This window comes from Gossypium hirsutum, chromosome D02 (genome assembly GCF_007990345.1).
Source record: "Gossypium hirsutum isolate 1008001.06 chromosome D02, Gossypium_hirsutum_v2.1, whole genome shotgun sequence".
NCBI lineage: Eukaryota > Viridiplantae > Streptophyta > Magnoliopsida > Malvales > Malvaceae > Gossypium > Gossypium hirsutum.
In genome coordinates this window covers 22,949,927-22,973,139 of record NC_053438.1, presented here as the reverse complement: position 1 = coordinate 22,973,139, position 23,213 = coordinate 22,949,927, and the positions used below count along the sequence as shown (strand labels likewise).

The 23,213-nt window shown below is 33.7% G+C and overlaps 1 protein-coding gene across 1 annotated transcript; it reads left to right on the top strand.

Annotated features, from left to right (window-relative positions):
- The first annotated feature begins 7,771 nt into the window (after window positions 1-7,771).
- On the top strand, window positions 7,772-8,608 carry LOC107908092 (uncharacterized). The gene has a single exon (XM_016835363.1). The coding sequence runs from the start codon at window positions 7,772-7,774 to the stop codon at window positions 8,606-8,608; it is 837 nt and encodes a 278-aa protein (XP_016690852.1).
- The last annotated feature ends 14,605 nt before the right edge of the window (window positions 8,609-23,213 follow it).

The window sequence follows — 23,213 nt, the reverse complement described above, 5'->3', positions numbered from 1 at the left end:
TTGTTATATCATTCGATGTTTGTAAGCCATGAATAATTGATTCTTAATATTGATAAAACATATGAAAATTAAATTGACATGTTTCTTTATTATGGCTGATAATTGGTGATTGATTTGATGTGATTTAAGCATGATTGAGATGTTGATTTACTAACCATTTTTATTAACATGCACTAAGCTTTTTAAAGCTCACACCCTCACAATTCGTGCAGGTAATCGTCAGGCTTGAGGAGTTGAGGAGCCGAGCAAGAGAGTTCCAAGAGATTTAGGCTTGGTAGGGACTTTTTTACACATTTTAGAGACTATAATCGGGTATTGTGAAACTCCCAGGAATTAGTTTAATTTTGGTTACAATTGGGCTTTGAACATTTTATTTTGGATGGTTTTATAATAATTTTGAGGCATGTTTGAGTTTAATTATTAAATGATTTACGGTGTATTGTTGCTTGATAACACGATGATTGATAACACGGTGTGTGAGGCATGAAATTTATACTAACGATTATTTAAATAAAGCTTCCATAGAGTAGGTTACTAGCGACTAAGGTACACCACTTGTTTGATTTATTCGATGTTTGTTATGCATGAAATTGATTGTCTAATTCTATATAATTGAGACTTAATTGATGTCAATAAATTCAATTTAAGGTGTATGTATATGTATGTTAATTAATCGTAGTTAAATTGGGTTTAACCAGCCATTAAAATATGCAAAATTGGGTTTTAAAACGAGATTTTTGCAAAAATAGGCGCAGTGGTTTTCACACGGGCGTATGCCTGCCGACATGGGCGTATGGGTAAGTGACACGGGTATGTGGAAACTAGAGCTATCAGACACAGGCGTGTGCGATCGGCCTAAAAGTTTTTCACGACACGAACATGGTCATTTAATGACACATGGTCTGGGGGACACGGCCGTGTGGGTTTTGGGGCTTGAACTTTTATCTTTTTAAATTGGTATTCTAATTTTTTAAGTTACAATTTAGTCCTAAAAATTGATTAGTCTAATTAGAGCCTTAGATTGTATGGAAACTTGGTAAAATTTTAGGATTAGACTCATAATGGGTAAAATTCGATAGGAACGCACTTAATTTATAATTTGGAATAGGTCGTGATAGTTTGTATTTGTTAAAATTTAGTCCTTAGTAATAAAACTTGAAATAGACATAGTAAACGAACTCAAATTAAGCTGAAATCTTTAGGCTTGCATAATTTGACTAAAAGAAGGTCAGTAAACACTTAGATCTAAAATTGAGTTAGTTTTATCATAGGTGGTAAAATGACAAAAATGCCCTTAGGTTAGATTACCTAAGAAAAGTTTAAAATTGGCTTATAGTTTGCTTCTGCATTAATTAATAAGTAATAATTAGATAAGAGTGAGGTGTTATAAGGTTGGGGTGTGTCTTGAGTGGTCATTAGTCAGAGAGTCAATTAGGTGGCTAAAGTAATGTTTTGAATTCGGGCTGGTCCGTTCCGGTCGGGTTTGGGGTGTCACACAACCATTACAAACCATAAGTTCATTGTACAATCTTTCCCAGGGCTTGAAGAGCCTACTAATGCTCTAAAGTTAACCCAGAATCGCATTCGAACCAAATTACGACATTTACAAAATTTGAAAACGACGTCGACATAAGGAGTTCCTCATTGTGACGTGATCGTTTGTTTTGTCTCGTTGTGACAACTGGGTTCCTCATCACATTGTGGCCCAAAACCTAGATCTCATCACGACGACCATTGCCTGACGTTGCAATGTGAACTTTGTTTTTGGCACAAAATAAGCCTTTGGGCACCTAACCCAAGCCAACTATACCATTAATTCATTTGGTTCATAATTGCTCCTTTGTTTCTGCACAAAACCAACCAAATATTATACCATATAATTATTTAATCTTTACCAAAATAAATCAATTCAACATGCCTTAATTTGACACCAAAACACATAAAAAAACTTGTTAAAATGCAAACTCATCTTCCATATTTTCAAGCCATTCAAAACAACATTTAACCATGCCATTATCATGTTCAAATAATACCATTACACATTCAAATTAGCCATTTAGACACCATCCATATGGTCTCAACACATGACCAAATCTTGCCATAATACATGTATTAGCATTAACATCTCATAATTCATATACTAGCCAAACTCAAACCAAGCTAATAATTCGAAGTTAACACACTTATAGAACCTATGTAAATGCCATAAAACTGGACTTTTTAAATGTTTAACAGACTACCAATCAATGACGGGAAAGTGTGAGATTCTTATAGATCCATCGACACATTACGCAAGATGACAATCTGACAAGGAAATGAAAAAAACAACGGGATAAGTATATTGAATGCTTAGTAAGTCCATATGTAAACTTACCTCGATTTACAGTTTAACAACTCAAACTAAATAACTAAGTAAAGATTTCCTAACATAACAAATCACAATAGCAAGGTGAGTGTTAACACAAAATTAATCATGTAATATACCAAATTTATAATATATCAATACATAAAATTTTAGTACTCGTAATGTATATCAAATCTTTAAATTCAAATAATTCCTTAAAATCACATTTGATCATCAATACATTTTGGACCACTTCGATTTCTCAATTCATATTATCCATATTACCTAATGAAACTCAGTAAATGAACTCGAATACATTGGTACAATCACATCTGTTGCTTGTCCAAGCTGAACAAATAATCATGTCAGGTTACCTATCCAAACTAGACCTTTATGTTGACACATCAAATAGCTTGGCGACAGTTATACATATACATGTCAAGTTACCTGTCTGAGCTAAACCTTTGAAATGACATCAAATTACTCGTTTGAGCTAAACCTGTGTCACATGTATCTTCGATTTCACAACAAATGTTGGAGCTCAGTAATAATTGGTAATTAACTTGTATCTATATCCATGTCCATGATACATTTACGAAGTTTCATCAGGGTAGTTTCAACATTTAAGTTCATACTTACTTCTTTACAATATAGTCTCATTTCTCACCATTTTATACTAAATAGTAAACAATTCAAATTTCAATAAATCATACATATGTTCACAATATTTAATACATTAACATTTAAACACAATTACATCATATAAACTTATCCGAAAAAATCGGCAGACACGTTGAATTGCAAGGACTATTCAGTAATTTTGTCTTTTCCCTGATTATCCTCGGTTTGATTCAAATATTTATCTATAAAAAAATTTAATTAAATTTATCAATTTCAAACAGTTTATTACAGTTTACTAAATTTATGAATCAGCCTATTTTTATTTTTTGAATGTCCTTAAAGTTTTGCATTTTATTCAATTTAGCCCCTAAAATCAAAATTGTCATAACTTTCAAATTTGAGCTTCTATTTCAAATTCAATCTCAATTTCATCCTTCTACTGCTCTCTATTATCCTTATTTACAAAAATTTAACATCAATTTCAAAATTCTTATACTTAAGTCCCTATGTTCAAAACTAACAATTTCCACTTTACAAACTAGTCATTGTTCATATCTAAGCTTAAAATCTAGCCATATGACACCAAAAACTTCAAGAAATCATCAATGGAAATTTTTTGATACTTTAACAGTTTTACAAATTGGTACGCAGGTTAGCTAAATTAATCTATTGAGACTTCAAAGATATAAAAATTACAAGAAATGGACTTATATAAATACCAAATTTTGAAAGGTCGAATGGTTTGAAGCTTAGAAATGGCTTCTTAGGTTTTTCTTTGGTTTTATATGGTGGAGAGAGAAGAATAAAAAAGATGAAAAGATTTATTATAAAAAGGATGACAATATTTATTTTTCTTTAAATACTTTGATTAGTTTAATAATTAAATAAAATTAACTTAATTAAACTTAATAATTAACCTTATTCAAGTTTAATCAATTTTACTGGATGCCAACTATCTTCGACAACCGGTTGGCACCATAGCAATTGGTCCAATTGCTCAATTAGGCCTTCAATTAATTAAAATTCCATAACGAATAACTTTTACCACTTTTATAATTTAGTCATTGTACTTTAATTAACAATCCAAACAAAAAAATTAATGGACCAAAATTGAATTAAAGTTTATACTAGTCTCGTAAATATTAATATTTATTATTTACGAACTTGATTATCAAAACTGGGGTTCTAAAATCACTGTTTCTGACACCACTAACTTTTAGGTCATTACAACTTTGGTATAAGTGGTCGTAGGAATATGAATGAAACATGGTATGGATTTATATGGTCTAAAGACCTTAGCTGAGAACCTAAGTTAATAATATCAAAATAATATGCTATGAAAAGTGATGATACATGTATAGAGCCTTAATGGCACTTGATATGAAATTAAGAATAATGTAACTTTGATGTGAGTGGCCATAGTGATATGAATGAAATATGGTATAGACCTATATGGTCTAAAGACCTTAGTTGAGACTCTCAATTCATAACATCAAAGCAATATGCTATGAAATGTGATGATACATGTATAGATTACCTTAATGGTACTTGATATTAAATTATGATATATAATAATAGGTAGCCAAGTGAATGACTATCTATAACATCCCGCCCAAATTAGATCATACTGATATTCTGTTGGCATATCATTGAATAAGCCAGAGTAGTATTGGGTTGAATTATCAATTTAAGTGTTGGCTTGGCGTGTTTCAATTAATCCTTTAGTAGGCCTTTCTGCGGTACGCCATGCTAGAAGTTGCCATTTGGTGAACCCTAAGGCCGGCAAACTCTAGGGTTTGGCGAACTCTTTGATGAGACAATTCACCAATCGTAGGTGTTTTAGGTGAACTTATTAGTTCATGGAGCGATAAGATTGCTTTACGTGGAAACAATAACTCGGTGAGTATCGTTAAAGTTCAGTCGGGACCTAATTGGAATTGAACTAGAGTACTGTAGATGACAACTTGATATGTTTAGGTAACTTAATGACATGTTTAGTTGGTTGCTTAAATGTGGAAGCGATATTGTACCACTCTGATTAGTGGTACTAGTTACGTTTGGTAAAAGGGCTAGAATTCAAATCTTATTAGGCAAGCTTAGTCTCTAAATTCAAAGTCGATAGTGGGGTCTTAGACTTTCCCAATAAGCTTATTTTCATTATCTGTTCTTTAAAAGTATGTCTATAGCCAGCACTTTTTACTTTTACTTTTCTCTCTGTGTTCTCTCATACATCCTTAAGAAAAAATTTTTAAGTTATCTTCTCTAAAGGAGACGAGAAAAGTTTTCAGAAGCTTTCTAAATGCCATTGATAAGTACCAGCTGACTAGTAATTTGTAAGAAACCTTTAGGATTTTGTCGAGGAAATTTACGTCTTTTCATTAGTGCATACATTATCAATTTTCAGTAGACGAATGGTCTGGTAATTATGATTGTTTGTTATTAGCTTAAGAAGCTAGCAAAGGTCCAAAGAATTAAGGCAAAGGACCAATAGAGTAGATTCTATCCTAAAGTTCCTGGTGAGTTTCTTCTTATTTCCTTTGAGTTATGAAAATTCTACGATATGTGGGTTATGAAAGGTAAGTTGACTTACTAAAGATGGGTCGATGTGTCTTGTATTGATGAATGCATAATAAGTCCATGTTGTGTGTGTGAGCATGGCGAAGGTCGAGGTAAAAATAATCACCTTGTGTGTGAGCCTAGTGCCAGACTACTTGTGATAAAAGAAAATGTGGAATGAAGTTTTATTTGTGATACCTCCAGTAGGGCAGCTTTATTGCAAACTGGACTGGCAGATCACAGCCTGACCTTGAGGGAGAATACGTGTTTAATCTAACAAGGAATATAAAAAAAATATGATTTGGCTTATATGCAATTCTAGATTTTGAAAATAGGCCCGAGGCCGACACAAGGTTGAGTTATAGGTAAACATATGTAACCATAAGAAGTGCGTGTAAGTTGGTGGTATGTGTTCGCCAGGGATACAATATGCATTATTTTGGCTAACTGACGTTATCGAAAAACTGTGCTGGTAACTTGGTATAATGCATTTATAAGACTGAGTCTAAAAAGTATCTTTATTTTTAGGTCGATTATCAATAATCTGGTAAACAATATCTATCTACCTGGAACTCACTAAGTACAAATGAACTTACTCTGTTACCTTTCTTTCTCAGGAAATTGATTTGTAGAAGAAGATTCGTAGAAGGGGACTGTGCCAAAGTTGCATCTACAAGTGAGCCACTTATCTATTTTGTATCATGCATGGTTGTTTGACGAAGTGTGTATACACACGTTTTGTGTTTAAATTTTATTTTTACTTCACAAATGTATTGTTTTGTCTTATAAAGTGTGATTGACCTTGTTGATAATTGTGATCACCAAATTCCCTTGATTTGTAGTTCTCAAAATTATCTTTTCCTATTACTCTCCTTAAGGATGCAATACCAAATGAGCAAGGAATAACATTTTTAACATAAAGGGGAAATCCTTATAACTGTTTCTCAACTTTTGAAACAAGTGAAGGTTTTGAATCTGTCAGTAATGCCCCTGTGCATTGGGTGGATTGTTTGGCTAGTTGGAATACACCATGTCTTTCTAACTGGGTAATGTATGTTACAAGTTTTTGGTATCATAACCTAAGTTTAGTCGATTCTTGAAAAACTAAAGGTTAAGTCATGCTCCGACATGCATGATATATCTTTGACTTAGTCCTTGTGGTTTTGTTTTATTTACGTTTTGTTGTAGCTTAGAAAAATGTGTAAAAGCTTAAGAGAAGTGATAGGAGAAGAGATTGATAGTCATGTAGCACCAGCGCAAGGATATGGTCCTATAAATGATTCAGGTACGACTGAAAATGCTTTATGTACCGTTTTTGTCACAATGATGAGTCAGATATTTGACCAATTGGTGGGGACAACCTAAGCAACCCAACCATAACAACCTAAATCTGTAGTGGTACAGCCAACCAGTACCTCCTACACCTTTAGCACCAGTTACCAACCAGTTTAAAATAGATTTCGTGAGAGAAATTCGTAAGTGTGGTGTTAAAGAATTTTTGGGGGATAAGGGTGATGACCCCACCGTAATAGAACAGTGGTTATCTTGCATAGGTAGAGTGATTGCAGAACTGAAATGTTTGTCACTAGATAGCCTCTTATGTGTTTTTTTTATTAGAATGAGAGGCATATAAATGGTGGGAAATGCTGATACACGTAACCCCAAAAGAAGAAACTGATCGGGAGTTCTTTTTAATGAAGTTCAGAGAAAAATATTTGAATCTGATGTATGTCGAATAGATGAAGAAGGAGTTTTTGTATCTGAATCAGGGATGAATGCCAGTAATGGAATATGAATGGCAATTCATTAGATTGAGTCGTTATGTGAGGGACTCGTTTCAGACCGAAAAGGCCTTATGTGATAAGTTTGAGTGGGGCATAAGGGATGAAATTTGTGCCCTGGTAGCAGTATTAGAAGTCCAGAGTCTAGCAGCCATGACACCCAAGGTTCAGAAGATAGAAATAATTATTCAAGAAAGAAATAAAAGGCAAAATAGGGAAAAATGACGAGGGGATTTTCTAGTCCACCACCTTTGACAATATTCAAGAGATTGAAATATAAAAGCTTCTCTGTACCAAGGAGGTATTTTTTACCTTTTAGTTTCCGACGAAAAAGAGGTGCACGACAAGCCACTTTAATGGAAAGTACTAGAGGATCCAGGGTGATGAGCGATCCTATTTACGAGCACTATAGAAGAAATCATCGAGGTGATTGTTGGAAACAAAAAGGGGTTTTTTTTCTTGTTGATTAATGGATCATCATATCAGAGACAACCCCTTAAAGGCTGATACCGTCTCGAAACAATTTGTGTGTGGGGCTCAAAGTACTCAACAAGATGCAAGATTCGGAATAGTTGAAAAGTCAAGATCAATTAAGGGAACTTTAAAGAAGAACTACATCAAGCCCACCTCAAGGGTGTCCGTTAGAGCCAATATGATAAAGGCTAATGAAGATGCAGACTTACCAGAAGTTATCACGGGTAAAATTTCCTTCTTAGGACATGAAATTCATCCATTAATAGGCCCTGGGTCAACCCATTCGTACATTTGTACAAAGGTTATGGAAGGTAGGAGTCTAGAAGTTGTTCCTTCTAAGATAAATGTGTTAGTGACAGTAATTGGTAGAGTAATGAGAGATTGTCTATTGATTTTTGGCAAACACAACTTTTTGACAGATTTATTACTGCTAAGTTTGCACGAGTTTGAAGATATCCTTGGGTTAGACTGGTTAACCAGACATAGCACTATAGTCGACAGTCAAGCCAGAGGCGTTTGTCTTTTAACTACAGAAGGAAAAGAAGTGTTTCTGCCTATCGTGTATACCAGTTTGGCAGATAACATAATTTCTGTGGTATCTAGCAGAAATTTTATAGTTAAAGGTACAGACACATACTTGGCATATATTATGGGTTCGACTGAGGCGAGCAAAGACATTAACAAAGTATCTATTATGAAGGATTTCTCTGATGTGTTTCCAGAGGAACTCCTAGGTATGCCACCAGATCGAGAGGTAGAGTTCTCAATTGAAGTAGCACTTGGTACTGCGCCATATCTTGTACCCCGTATTGAATGGTGTCATTGGTGTTAAAGGAACTAAAGAAACAACTACAAGACCTTTTGGATAAAGACTTTATTCGACTAAGTGCCTTACCATGGGATGCGCCAAACTTGTTCATGAAAAAGAAAGATGGGACACTTCGCTTGTGCAATGATTATCGCCAATTGAACAAGGTAATTATGAAGAAAAAATATCTGCTACCTCAGATAGAACACTTTTTCAATCAACTAAATGGAGTTACCGTCTTCTTCAAAATTGACTTACAGTTTGGAAGATTAAGGGTGAAAAGTTTGGAAGATTGCGTTTCATTCACACTAAGGACATTATGAGTTCTTAGTGATGCCATTCGGATTAACGAATGCACTAGCAATATTCATGAATCTAATGAATAGAGTCGTCCAACCCTACTTGGATCATTTTGTAGTCATCTTTATTAATGATATTTTGGTCTACTCTAAAAGCGAAGCATAGCATGGAGAACACCTAAAGCTTGTTTTATGAACATTGCAAGAGAAAAAGTTATATGCAAAATCTAGTAAGTGTGAATTTCTCCTAGGTTACGTCATTTCTACAGAAGGCATCAAGGTTAACCCTGACAAGATCAAAGTTGTGCTTGATTAGAATCCGTTGAGCAATGTCATTGAGTATGTAGTTTCTTGGGTTTGGCAGGTTACTGTAAGTGATTTGTAAAAGGGATTGCCATGTTTGCAACATCTCTCATGCGTCTACTAAGAAAGAAGAAAATTTCAAGTGGGTAGAGGCGTGTTAGAAGAGTTTTGACAAGCAGAAAGCAGTTTTAACGGAGGCTCCAATTTTAGCTCAGTCGAAGTATGGTGTAGAGTACACTGTGTACACTAACGCATCCCTGAATAGGTTAGGATGTACTCATGCAAAGAGGAAAGTTTGTGGCATATACATCTCATACACTCAAGTCGTACAAGAAGAATTATCCAACACATGTCTTGGAGCTAGCAGCTATAGTGCTAGCACTAAAGATATGGAGACATTATCCCTATGGGGAGAAGTTTCGCATTTTCTTGGACCACAAGAGCTTGAAGCACCTGATGACACAAAATTATTTAAATGTACACCAACGACGTTGGATTAGAACTGCTAAAAGACTAAAACCTAGTTATTGAGTACCACCCCGAAAAGGCGAACGTTGTGGCGGATGCTTTAAGCAGGAAGAATGTGACAGCTCTGACATCCCTTCGAGCGAGTGTTCAAATGACAGACGATAGGTAACTACTTGCAGAATTGACTATCTAACCTATTTTTCTTTCTTAGATTCTAGAGGAATAGCTAAAAGATACTAAGTGAAAATATTACAAGAAGCAATTAGCGTTTGGTGACACTATGAACTTTACCCTAGGAACGGATGGTAAACTTCGGTTTATAGGAATGATGTATATGTCAGCAAGAAATGACTTGAGACAAGCACTTTTAAGGGAGGCTCATCAAGGATCATTTTCACTTCATCCAGGAGTTATCAGTATATGTTTCGAGCTGCTTGAAATGTGAACGAGTGAAGGAAAAACACCAAGTTTGCTCAGGGAAGTTGTATCAAGATCACCATAGACTTCGTTTCAGGTTGTCCTTTCAGTCCTACCAAGAAGAACGCAGATTGGGTAAAGATTGGCTTATTAAGACAACCCATTTCCTGCCTATGTGCACAAACTACTCGCTGGAAAGGTTGACGAAGCTTTATATATCTAAAATTGTCTGCCTTTATGAGATTCCAACATCCATAGTATCAGATCGAGATTCAAAGTTCACGTCAAGGTTTTGGAAACAGCTGTAAGAGCCCTTGGGAATCAAGTTACAATTCAGTACCACTTTCCATCCTCAGACATATGGGAAATCAGAAAGGTTGATTCAAGTTCTCGAAGATATGTTCAGAAGTTGTGTAATAGATTTTGGAATTATTTGAGGGAAATATCTTCCATTGGTGGAGTTTACCTACAACAACAATTATTATACCAGTTTAGGAATGTCGGCTTTTGAAGCCCTGAATGGGAGAAGGTGCAGATCTCCCACCTGTTGGCTAGAACTTAGTAAGAAAAAGATAATTGGACCTAACTTGGTACGAGAAACAGAAGAAATGGTTTTGGTTATTCAAACTCATTCAAAAGCTGCTCAAGATCGACAGAAAGCTTACTCTGATAGGAAGAGAAAAGATATTACGTTTAAGGTTAGAGACAAAGTATTTTTGAATGTTTTTCCCTGGAAGAATGTAATAAGATTTGGACAAAAGGGGAAGTTAAGGCCGTGTTTTATAGGAACATACGAAATATAAGAGCGAGTTGGTGCAATGGCTTATAGATTGGTGTTATCGCAGAATTGTTGAATATCCATAACATGTTCCATGTATCCATGCTCAGGAGATATCGATCAAATCAAGACAATATGGTACAAGTAGAAACTCTAGAAGTGGATCCTAACCTATCTTATGAGAAAGAGCCTGTTCGAATTTTGACTAGAGAAGTGAAGGAATTGAGAAATAAAACAATTCCACTGGTAAAAGTGTTGTGAAGGAATCACAATACGAAGGAAACCATATGGAAAAGAGGGAGTTTAATGAAAGAATAATACCTTTAACGTTTCGCAAGTAAGAATTTTGAGGATGAAATTTCCTATGAGGGGGAGAGTTGTAACAGCCTGCTCGACGTAGATGATATCGCTAATCTGTTGGCATATAATTGAGTAAGCCAGAGTAGTATCGGAGTGAATTATTATTTTAGGTGTTGGGTTGGCGTGTTTCATGAATTCTTCAATACGCACTTGTGAGGTATTTCTTACTGGAATTCGTTATTTGGCGAACTTTAAGGCTCGCAAAATCTAAGGTTTGGTAGGCTCTTTTTTGAGATGATTCACCAACCCCAAATGTTTTGGGCGAACTTGTTAATTCGTTGTGCAATAAGATTGGTTTATGTGGAAATAATAACTCAGTGAGTATCTTTAGAGTTTAGTTCAGACCTAGTTGGAATTGAACTAGAGTACTGTAGATGAAAACTTGATATGTTTAGGTGGCCAAATGACCTGTTTAGTTTGTTGCTTAAATGTGCAAGCAATGTTTTACCACTCTGATTAGTGGTAGTAGTTACGTGTGGTAAAAAGAGTTAGAGTTCAAATCTAATTAGGGAAGCTTAGTCTCTGAATTCAAGGTCGATAGTGAAGTCTCACACCATCCTACTAAGCTTATTTTCGCTGTATGTACTATAAAAGGGTGTTTATAACCAACATGTTTTGCTTTTGCTTTTCTCTTTGTGTTCTCTCCAACTTTCTTAAGAAATTTACAAAAGCTTGTGAAATGTCATTTATAAGTACTAGCTGACTAGTAATTTATGGAAAACCTTTAGGATGTTGTGGAGGAAATTTACGTCTTTGCATTAGTGCATGCATAATCAATTTTCAATAGATGAATGGTTTAATAATTATGATTGTTTCTTATTTAGCTCAAGAAGCTAGCGAAAGTCCGAGGAATCGAGGCAAATGACAAATAGAGTAGATTCTATCCTAAAGTTCTTGGGTGAGTTCCTTTTTGTTTCCTTTGAGTTATGAAAATTCTATGATATGTGGATTATGAAAGGTAAGTTGAGCTTACTGAAGACGGGTCGATGTGCCTTGTATTGACAAATGCTTAATTATTCCATGTAGTGTGCGTGAGCATGGTCATGATCGAGGCAAAAATAACCACCTTGTGTGTGAGCCTAGTGCCAGACTACTTTCGATATATGAAAATATGGAATGAAGTTTTATTTATGATACCTCCAGTAGGGCAGCTTTATTGCAAACCGGACTGGCAGGTCATGGTCTGACCTTAAGGGAGAACACATGTTCAATCTAAAAAAGAATATAAAAACAAATATGATTTGGCTGATATGCAATCTAGATTTTGAAAATGGGCTTGAGGCCGGTATAAGGTTGAGTTATAGGTAAACATACGTAACTATAAGAATTGTGTATAAGTTGGCGGTATGTGTTCGTCAGTGATACAATTTACATTGTTTTGTCTAAGTGTCATTATTGAAAAATTGTATTGGTAACTTGGTAGAATGTGTCTATAAGACTGAGTCTCAAAATTTTTTTATCTTTGGGTCGGTTATCGATAATCTGATAAACAATATGTATCTACCTGGAACTCACTAAATTCAAATGAACTTACTCTGTTACTTTTCTTCCTTAGGCAATTGATTAGTATGAGAATATTCATAGAAGGGGACTGCGTTAAAGTTGTGTCGACAAGTGAGCCAGTTGTCTATTTTGTATCATGCATGGCTATTCGGTGAAGGGCGTATACACATGTTTTGTGTTTAAATTTTGCTTTTACTTCAAAAATGTATTGTTTTATCATATAAAGTGTAAAATACCTTGTTTATAATTGAGATCGTCAAATTCCCCTAATTTGTATTTCTCTAAACTAACTTTTCCTAAGTTTATTCGCCTTTGATGACAGAACCTGATTAATGGGTAGTTTATTAATTCCTATTACTTTTCTTAAATATGCAACACCAAATGGGTAGATTGTTTGGTTGGTTGGTATACGCCATGTCTTCCTAATGGGCTAGTGGGTGTTACAATATCAATCTATTTTTATGTTGCTTGATAAACATAGTTGTACATGAGATTTTGGCTTATGAAAATAAAATTGAGATCTGAACTCTATAAGACATGTATATATGTTAATGACAAGTATAGGTCTAAGGACCAAGTTAAGATATTTCAATTCATGCAAACAAAGGATATGAGATATTGTATTGTGAAGATTAAATACATGTGATATATGAACAATGTTCCTTTAGTGATACCCATTGTGAAAGCATGATAAGTATATGCCCATGTAACTTGGTAGAAAGACTAGGATATAGTTGGCATGCCATAGGGTCATTTGCACATTATCGTACAAGTTTGATGTTGATTGGAAGACATTGTTATGTGATTGGATAATTTAGCAATTGTTGCGAATCATCACATATATGTTCTCTCTTTGGAGACCATGGTGTGGTGGAGGGATGTATTTGTATATGTATATGTCTTGCTTACGGGCTTCGTAGTAATGTGCTTTGGTGTGGTGTTCGAGTTCGTTTTTACAAAGTTGCATTGTACGAAAGGTTGATATGATCAATTGAAGCATTGGATATATGGGTTAAAACTAATATGATGCAATTATTATTAAATGTCATGTTGAATATTGAATTTAGTTTTTCAACTTAGTAAAGTGGTCAATTAGTATGTTGGATTATTTTATCCTTTAGTGTTTTGAATTCAAATTGTGTTAACACCACTAAGCATCCAATGCTCATCATGCAAATGTGTTTACTCTATACATAGGAATTAACGATGTTGGATCATTTTAGATTAGCTTGAAGGTATCCAAAGGTCTTGCAACTTAGCTTATTAAAGTCCTTGTAATTTTTCTCCAAAATTTCTTTAGTAATGGCTTGTAATGACCTAGTTTTCAATGGTACCAAAAAATGTGATTTCAGAACCCCATTTCTCTAAAATGAGTTTGTAAATGTAAAATAGAATATTTATAGAGTCAATATAAGAATATAATAGAGAATTATCAAGAAATTTAGCTGATAAAATCGTTAATTAAAGCTCAAGGATTAAATTATAAAAGTTTAATCACTATAAAGTTTTAATTAACAAAAGGCTTGATGACCTAGATAGCAATTATCCCAAGGAAAAAAAGATAAATAAATCAATAATAAATAATAGATAGTGAATGATGATGGTGGAAACCAGTAAGTGTGATTAATAGTTAATTAAAGAATAATAAAGCTTAATTAAACTAATTAATTAAAGTTAATTATCATATAATGTAAGTATATAAGCTAAATAAGTGGATAAAACCACCATTATCTTCCTTATTTCTCACCATTTTCCATTTTAGAAAAGAGAGAAAGCTTCAAACTCTCCTTAAACTTTTTATCATCAATTAGGTATGAAAACTAAGTCATTTTCTTGAATTTTTTTTTAGATTTATGATCATGGGAGTTTGATTTAGCTAGCCCATGTACAAATTTGTTCAATCGTTGAATTTTTAGCAAGTTTTCATTGTTAATGAATTGATGAAATCTTGGAGTTGGTATATATTAAGCGTAGATCATGTAAAGGACTAAATTGTAAAGTTAATTAAACTTATTTTTTGGCTTTGTAACATTACGGATCAAATTGAATAAAAGTGAAACTTGTAATGAAATTATGATATAAATAGAAAATATAGGATCCTTAATGGAAGAATGTGAAATCGAATTTTGGTCCAAAGCCAAGAATCTAAAAATATGCTTATCCCGAGTTTAGGGACTAAATTGAATAAAATGTAAAATATGTGTGTAATAGAAAAGGGGATTAATTTGAATCATGCATCTCATGGAATTGTTATTGTGAGCCATTGAATTACTATCGTGTGTTGTTATATGATATTGATTGGTATAAATATATATTTGTATAGAATCAGACTTGGATAAAAGTGGAGCTTGTAAAGGAAAAGCTAAAATTGTGGAATAGGCTAGAGAAATATACTAATTTTGTATTTTGAAAGATAACTTCTTATGGAATTTACTACCCTTCTTTGTTTAATAAGTATGCTTGTGTTTATTTTTATTTTATATATACTTGAACTTAAGTTAAAATTTTGGTGAAAATTGGCATACATGGCTAGCAAATGTAATTGAACTAAGATGAATTGAAAGAAGTGATTGATGTTATATCTATTGATTGTAAATAGAAGAATGGAAAATATCTTAAAATGTATCAATAAATGTATGTGTGATTCATGTTCAGATTCAATTTATGGAATTTGAAAATTGATGTGTGATAGTTACATGATATGAATATGCAAATATGGATGATTGATGCCCGTGTAAACTTAGCAAAAGGCTAGGATATGATAGGCATGCCAATAGGTTCATATCATGATATATTATTTCGAGATGCAACATTTGTTGTGAATCAGCAAGTATTCATTATCTCTATAGAGACCTTGGTGTGGTGGAAGGATGTATTTGAATATGTATATACATTTAATGTCTATGGGCTTTGCACTTTGGTGCTTTGGTGTGGTGTAGTTTATGCTAATACGAGCTATCTTGGTGTGGTGTAGTTCACTTGCATGTCCGAGTCTGTTTTACTAGGGTTCCATTGTGTGAAACGTTGAAATTGAATTTTGAATTTGGAATATGAAATGAACTGAATTTGATAAGCTATTAAGATATGTGGTTAAAATCGAAATGGTATGAACTAGTAGATTGATTATATTGTATGATATTATGATGATCTTATATGACTTGGTATGATTTGGTGATGCTTTGGACATGTTATAATGCCTAACACATATGGATACCTATGTTTATATGCTCACTTTGTTGTGGCATTATGTGTCATGTTCTAACGAAATGTATGTCTAACCTTTTGGTAGTAACATGCTCACCTATGAACAAGGTAAGTGTTGTAATTTCCATTTGAACATACTAAGCATTAAATGCTTACCTATTGTTGTTTACTTTACATGTAGATCCTTAGATTGCGAAACTCTCAAAGCCGGATTAATGTGGATATAACACTATCATCAAGATGGTAGAATTATGTTCATTTTGGTACCTAATATTGTGGCATGTATATAAGGTCCTTTACTATGTAAATGAACATCCCTAATGTGAATGTCAATGTTGCATTTGTGAGCTAATGTTAGGCTTGTATGTTAAGATTGGTAAATTTCCTATTTTGTGCTTAGTTTTGATCATGTTTAATTCCATTTGCATTCTTGATTTCAAAGCTTGCATAAATATTATGTGTTAAAGCTTGCAAATATATGGTGACTTGGTATGTTAATGCTAGAATATGGCATTAGTATGCCTAGTTCATGAGTGTGTTCAAATGTTAATTGAATTCTTTGATCTTAAAAATTTTAGTAAGCCTCATGTATCTAAATTTGCAGGATATGATGACTTGTTGAATTGGGAATGAACATACGAATCTATAAATGTTTTTGGTAGGAAGTATCAAATATGTTCCAAGGAGATTTTTTGCAAAACAAGGAGTACCATCACAATGAAAAGTCCCCAATGTCGTGAATTAAATCGATAGTCAGTAGCGTCATGACATCGAGTTTTCTAAACTCACGACGGCACTCACTAATTCTTGGACTCATGAAATGATAGCCATGATGTTGCGATGTCAACTTGTGAATTTTGAAAACTTTTCAATTAAGTCCTTAACCGACCTCAAGTTACCAAAAGAGCTTTCGCAAACTCGTATAGGACCCAAAAATGATTATACAACATACCGTGAATGTGCTTAACACTTGTTAGCATGCATAAATGGTGAAATTATTTTGAAATTAGCTATAGTTGTTTCGAAAATGGATGTGACATCCTGTAACATAGACCCGGTGTTTGGATCGAGTTTAGAGTGTTACATGGTTGTTGGAAAAATCCGGTTAAGAAAATGGTTTACTGCAACAACGAAAATTTAAAAAAATTCTAAATCGAGTTAGTTTGTGGTATTTATAGCAATAAAATTTTATCCAAAAGTACATGTGCTTAGTATAAGACAAATGAATCGTTCTTATTTCTAACTGAACGACCTTCTCTTCTATCGGCGTACCTCAAATTACATCGAGTGTGGGCTCAAACAACATAAACCAAACACAAAATAAGAAACAATTTTATTACATTCAATAGGAAAGTAATTCTCTCAATAGAAACTAGTAGAAATCATAATTCCCAGAAAGTAGAATTTATTCTATCAAAATAAATTCTCATTACTTTCCAGCAGAATAACAATATATGAAACTTGCATAAATGGCTTTAGCAGTGTCATGAATTTGTAAATAGAGATATGGGAATCCTAATTGAAAAAGACTTACACAAATAATATTTATTTAATAGAATCCAACTGGAGTAGGGGTGGGCGACACACTGTAACGCCCCAAAATTTTTAATTTCGTTATTGTGAAAATATGACACAAATATCTATCTGCTTCAGTGGTTAAGTGTTCTGGGTATGTGTATGAGGTCCCAAGTTCAAGCCTTGACTTGGGCAAATTTTGGTATTTTTATGAATAAAGCCTTATCTCTGGTCAGTATGCTTATAGTTAAAAGTTGGTAAAACTGTATCAAAATGGGTTTGCTGGTCTGGTGGCTAAGGTGTGTGTTGGCGGGTGGGTGGTCTGGAGTTCAAGTCCCTGCATGAACAAGGGAATTATTTTCTGTTGCTTGGTCGTGTGGCGAGGTGGAGTCCTAATCAAATTGAAATTTCGAGTAGTGGAGTTATTCTGGGGGGTTAGAGAGAGAATTAAGGAGATGAGTTGCCAGAATTTTAGGCATTATCTTTTTGTTTAGTTTTTTTTTTCAAATTTCAGACTCTTTTCCACCTTTGTGACGTTTTCTCTCTTCTCCCCCACTCTGAATATTCGGTTTTCCTCTCTTTTTTTCTAAATAATATATCCTTGCTGCTGAATTTCCTTTGAATTCTCCTTCCGTTTTTGTTGTATTTCTTCATCTTTTCCTCTTTGTGCAAGCGTGCAATTATGTTGTACGGTAAGTTTCTGTTTTGTTAAACTCGAATGTTACTCCGGATAACGGATTAAGGGGTGTTTTGTTGACTGGTTAGGAGTCGATCGTGAGGCTAGAATTAACATTCATCGATTTGACTCGAAGTGGTGATTGTTTGGTAAGCGTATAGGGTATGCGTTTTCTTGTATTGTTTGGGCGAGTGGTTTTGGCTTTGAATTCGTTCTTAACTTTGTTGAACTCTTCGTTAATGAGGAATGACTATTTTTACAGCAGCAAATCGTTTCGGTTGCTATCTCCCTCGTATTGAGTAATGGTGGAATTGTGCGAAGTTAGAAGGTTTTTGGTGATCTCGAGATTGCGTAAGCAGCAAAAACGATACATACGTGTACCCGAAATGAAGAAAATGGGATTCGACGAAAAGCTAAAATTTCTTGTTGTCGAGAAATAAGAGAAAATGATGCGAAAAGTTGTAGAGAAAGGAAATAAAGGTTTTATAATCTTGGAAATCAACATTCTACATTAAAATAGTTTAGGACAGCAACAACAGTCTAACTTTGAAAAATCATCTAAAATATTGGAAATTGAGTTAGAGGTGGAATAAATTGTGAAATTAAATTTTGTTGAGTCTAGTTTTTCATGGAAGAAAACAGTGTAAGCAATGAAATTGTAAGTTATTAGATATAATGAATTTTGTGAGACAAGGTCAGAATGGTTACGGGTTCCCTTGTTCTGACTTTGGAAAATCATCAAAAATTGTAAAACAATAATTAAGGGCTTAAATTTATACCTTTAAATCCTTAACGATTCTATTTTCAAGAGAAATAAAGAAAAACATCATCCATATTTTGTACTATGAGATAAATAATTTTTAGTAAGGAAAGGTTGAAGCTGTCAAACAGCAGAATAAGGATAATTTTGAAGATTTTACTATACTTATTTGATAAGCTATAAATTCTAAAACTTTTATGGTAGAAAGATATTTGAGTCTAGTTTTGGAAACATCAAGCGGATATTAATTTGGAATTCTGCAGCTCAAGATATAAATAATTTAGCGACAATGACTCAAGTAGACAACTCTGAATGATCATCTAAGTAAATAGTGAAAACATATATGAATATTTAGCTAGCATGGTTGCATTAAGAATGGATCACACGGCCAAGGCCAATTAGGGCTGAGTGGGCCACACGGGCACAAACTTACGTGTGGGCCCATTATTATCGAAATGATTCTAAGGTTGCACCGGTCGCCCAAAGTCGACTGTGAACCTGCTGTAAGGTCGGTAAGCGCTACTTAGACCCCTGAATGTGTGAAATTGACTGAATGATATTTGTACTGAGCATGTTAATATCTGAATTCAATATATATACTGAAATTGCATAATAGCATATCATCCATGGTATGTTGCATTGCATTGGGTTGGGGGTTGTTATTCGGAGGAAGTGTACTGAAAGGCTTTAAGCCTAATTTACTGGCAGCTCAGCCGCAAACTACTGTTTTGTGCCGCATTCGGTACTACTTAGAGTGTAGGGATGGGTAGGTTGAATATATCCCTACATGGGGTGTAGGGTTGGACGGAGATGGTGTGTAGAGGCTGGATGGGTAGGATTTTGCTACTACATAACTATTACTGGTACTGATACTGTGATGGGATAAGGCCCTACTGCATTTTTGACACTGTACTGAGATGGGCTAAGGCCCAAACTGTCACTGATACTGAAAAAGGCTTATGCCCAAGATTGTTCAACTGTGCATTGTGAATACTGTTTGTTTGTTTGTTTCTGCGAGATTACACACTAAGTTTACGTAAACTCACCCTTTTTGTTTAATGGGCACAGGTAATCCCCAGACTTAGACGGATCGGTGCGACGGAGGACTCCACGGTGACCACAAAAATTTTTGGACTTCATGATTTTCAATTTACGTTTTATGATTTAATTATTATTGATTATTTGGGTTGTAATTTAAGGACCCTCTGGGACTTTGGTTTTAAATTTTGGGTTTTTATTTGTTTATTTTACTTTATGGATTTATACCTGCTGGTCATAGGAAATTCGGTTTTCAAAAAGTTAAAGTATTTTCTAAACGCATAGACTGTTTTACTAAAGCTTCAGCAACGAGTGACGTTTCAAAACAAATGTTTTAAATGAATAAAGACGTCTTCCTAAGTTCTAATAAAGGTTTACTAAAGATAATAACATGGAATGTTTTCAACGTAACAACGAGGTTTCAGAAACACTATCGTGTGACATTGCTAGGTACGACCATAACATCTAGGCTGGGTTTGGGGTGGTACACACACCCTAGTAAAAACTACTAGGGTTGTCGCTCCTCTCATTTTGTATAAGGGGACTTAAGCCTCTCTTATATTGGGTCAAATTATATGTGCTTCCTGAATATTGACCCAACTCTTTATATTTTAATTTAGCCTAATATTTATTTTCTATTTCTCAAAACAAATATTATTTTTAATTAATTAAATTAATTTCTAATTAAATAATTTTCTCAACCCAATTCTAATTTCATTGAAGTCATAACAACTTTACCGTAAAAGAATTTATAAGAAAAATATTTAATGTCTTTATTTAATGGATTCATATTGGCTAATTAATTTAATTTCAGTTTTGAAATTTAATTATTTAATTATAATTAATTAAATAATAATTTTCAAACCTTAAATTAATTCTCAAACCATTTCTATATTTAGTGAGAAAACACATTCATTTGTGAATGCAACCTATTTCTCTAACTTGATCATTTCCATTCATTTATGTTCATTTGATTCTACATGCAATTCATTTTTAGATTCAACGAGCTAGTGGAGGCACCGATTGGACGTATATAATTAGGGCTTAAATAATTTATAATAAATTTTTAGCTTTTTACTTATTAATTATAAAATTATTTAGTCACGAATTCATTCCACTAAAGTATCGTGATTGAGCTCTCCCTAATATATACCATTACGAAAGCTACTTAATTAATGCTCACCCAATGATCTTGTCATACGTGTGTTATCCTCATAGGATAATTTTAATCTCTTTGGGATAAATTCATTCTCCCAATATGATCCTATTTTATCTCATGGAAACCATTTCATCTTCCTTCATGAAAAGTCATTTATCACAAAAACAAATGACCAGTGGTCATGTTTACTTTACATCTATCAGTTAATGTCAATTAGAGGATATCATTTACAATTTAGTTAGGCTATGAATTCCAGTATCATGGAAAGATGCAACATATTGCAGATTTCGTATACCCAATGCAATAGCTTTTAATTCCTCATCTATTTTAACTCAGGCTTATACTTACATCAAAGAAAATAAGTCATGCATACATAGTCCATCATCCATTTAGGGAATAAGGTATGTCACACTATTAACGTCATAAGTGAATAAATCCATAAACGGATTTAGGATCTACTTAGGTCTTGTCAGATGTACTGACAGTCTAGTCAGTTACATCTATGTCTCTATCTTCTAGGGGTCATATGTAACACCCCATACTCGACCAAATGCTGGGTTTGAACTACAAGATGTTACATTCATTGCCAGAGGAACTACGATTTACCAAATTCAAATACAAGTAAAACATGCATTAACACAATAAATAATTGTTTCTAGGTCAAATACACGCTTATGCAAACTCAGTACCATCCTGGGATCGAACAAGAACTAAACTGTAAAGTTTTCAAAACATCTCAAGTGGATGTTGTAGATTTTAGGGCTTGGGGTTGCGACTATGAACATAGTAGCCAAACTTCCCAAGTCGAGGACCAAATTTTAAAGCTTTAAAAGTAAAACAGACTCGACATTAAGGGTGTGAAGTCGCAACTTTCCACACAACCCATTAACTCTCAAATTTCATACTTTTCCAGGTTGACAAAGGACTTCAAGAGTTGGCCGTAAGGCCACCAAATGACCATTTTCACACCTAAGATAGTTCCACATATAATTTACAATCCAAAAATATGCATCCCATGCATAACTATAAACCATTTCCATATATACGCAGCTCATTTATACAAACTTGACCATTTCCAACATTTCACAAATTAAAGCTTAGGTAATTGCCCTTTGACCAACCCTACTACAAAATATATATTTGCACATGTGCATAGCATATCATACATGAAACTTCCTACTGCCAAAGCATAAGGAACTTTTCTCATGTTCTTGTTGCAAAATTATCGACTGATGTGCAAATATATATAGTCATCAACAAGTAATAAAGTAGAGAGTAAGTGTATTGTGTTTACAGGAACTATATAGTCAAATATTGTGAAATTTCAATTGGCAAGTTGGTGATTAAATATAATTAGAGTGTGAAGTGTGAATTAAATAATTAACTAAAATAAAGGACTAAATATGCAAATCAAAATGAAATTGGAGCAGCAATTCACGAGGTTTAACAACTATGACATGAATGAGCTAGAATAATTACTCTTCAACTTAATTTATTCACAACAATGTTTAATAAATGTTCCGGAAAAATCCATGGCAACTTAATTGTTTATTAAATTAGAATATTTAGTCATAAAATTCTGTAGAAATCCTATGTTTATCTATTAGTCAATATGTATATGTCTATGTCATATTTAACTAAGGATTATATTATAAAACATCATTCCTTAGAAATCATGTGAAGTAACAGTGATACGTATATACCTTTCGATATTATTACTAATTTGACCTAACTCGTCATTAACAGATCAAACATGCACCATCCAAATATTGTATCCACTAATTACCATCCGATGCTGATTAAATAAATAGTTCAGATGTAGTCAAACATTATTATGTATGAGCAACATGTCTATGATTTTTTTTGGATAAATAAAAAATTAAGGCACAAAACATTATAAACATATTATGAATAATATAAGTCAAGATTTTGAAATCATTCTAGAATAATAAAAACAAGTCATCATTATTAAATCAAAATCATTAAAATAAATTGCAATCATGTATTTCAACTTAGAACAAAAATAAAGATTAAAGGGAAGAAAAAACTCCAAGTAGAATCCGATGGTTCTTCATAACACTGCTCGCGATTGTTTCCTCATTTCTTCTCATTTGCTCTGATGCAAATTTACTCCTTAGGTCGCCGGCCT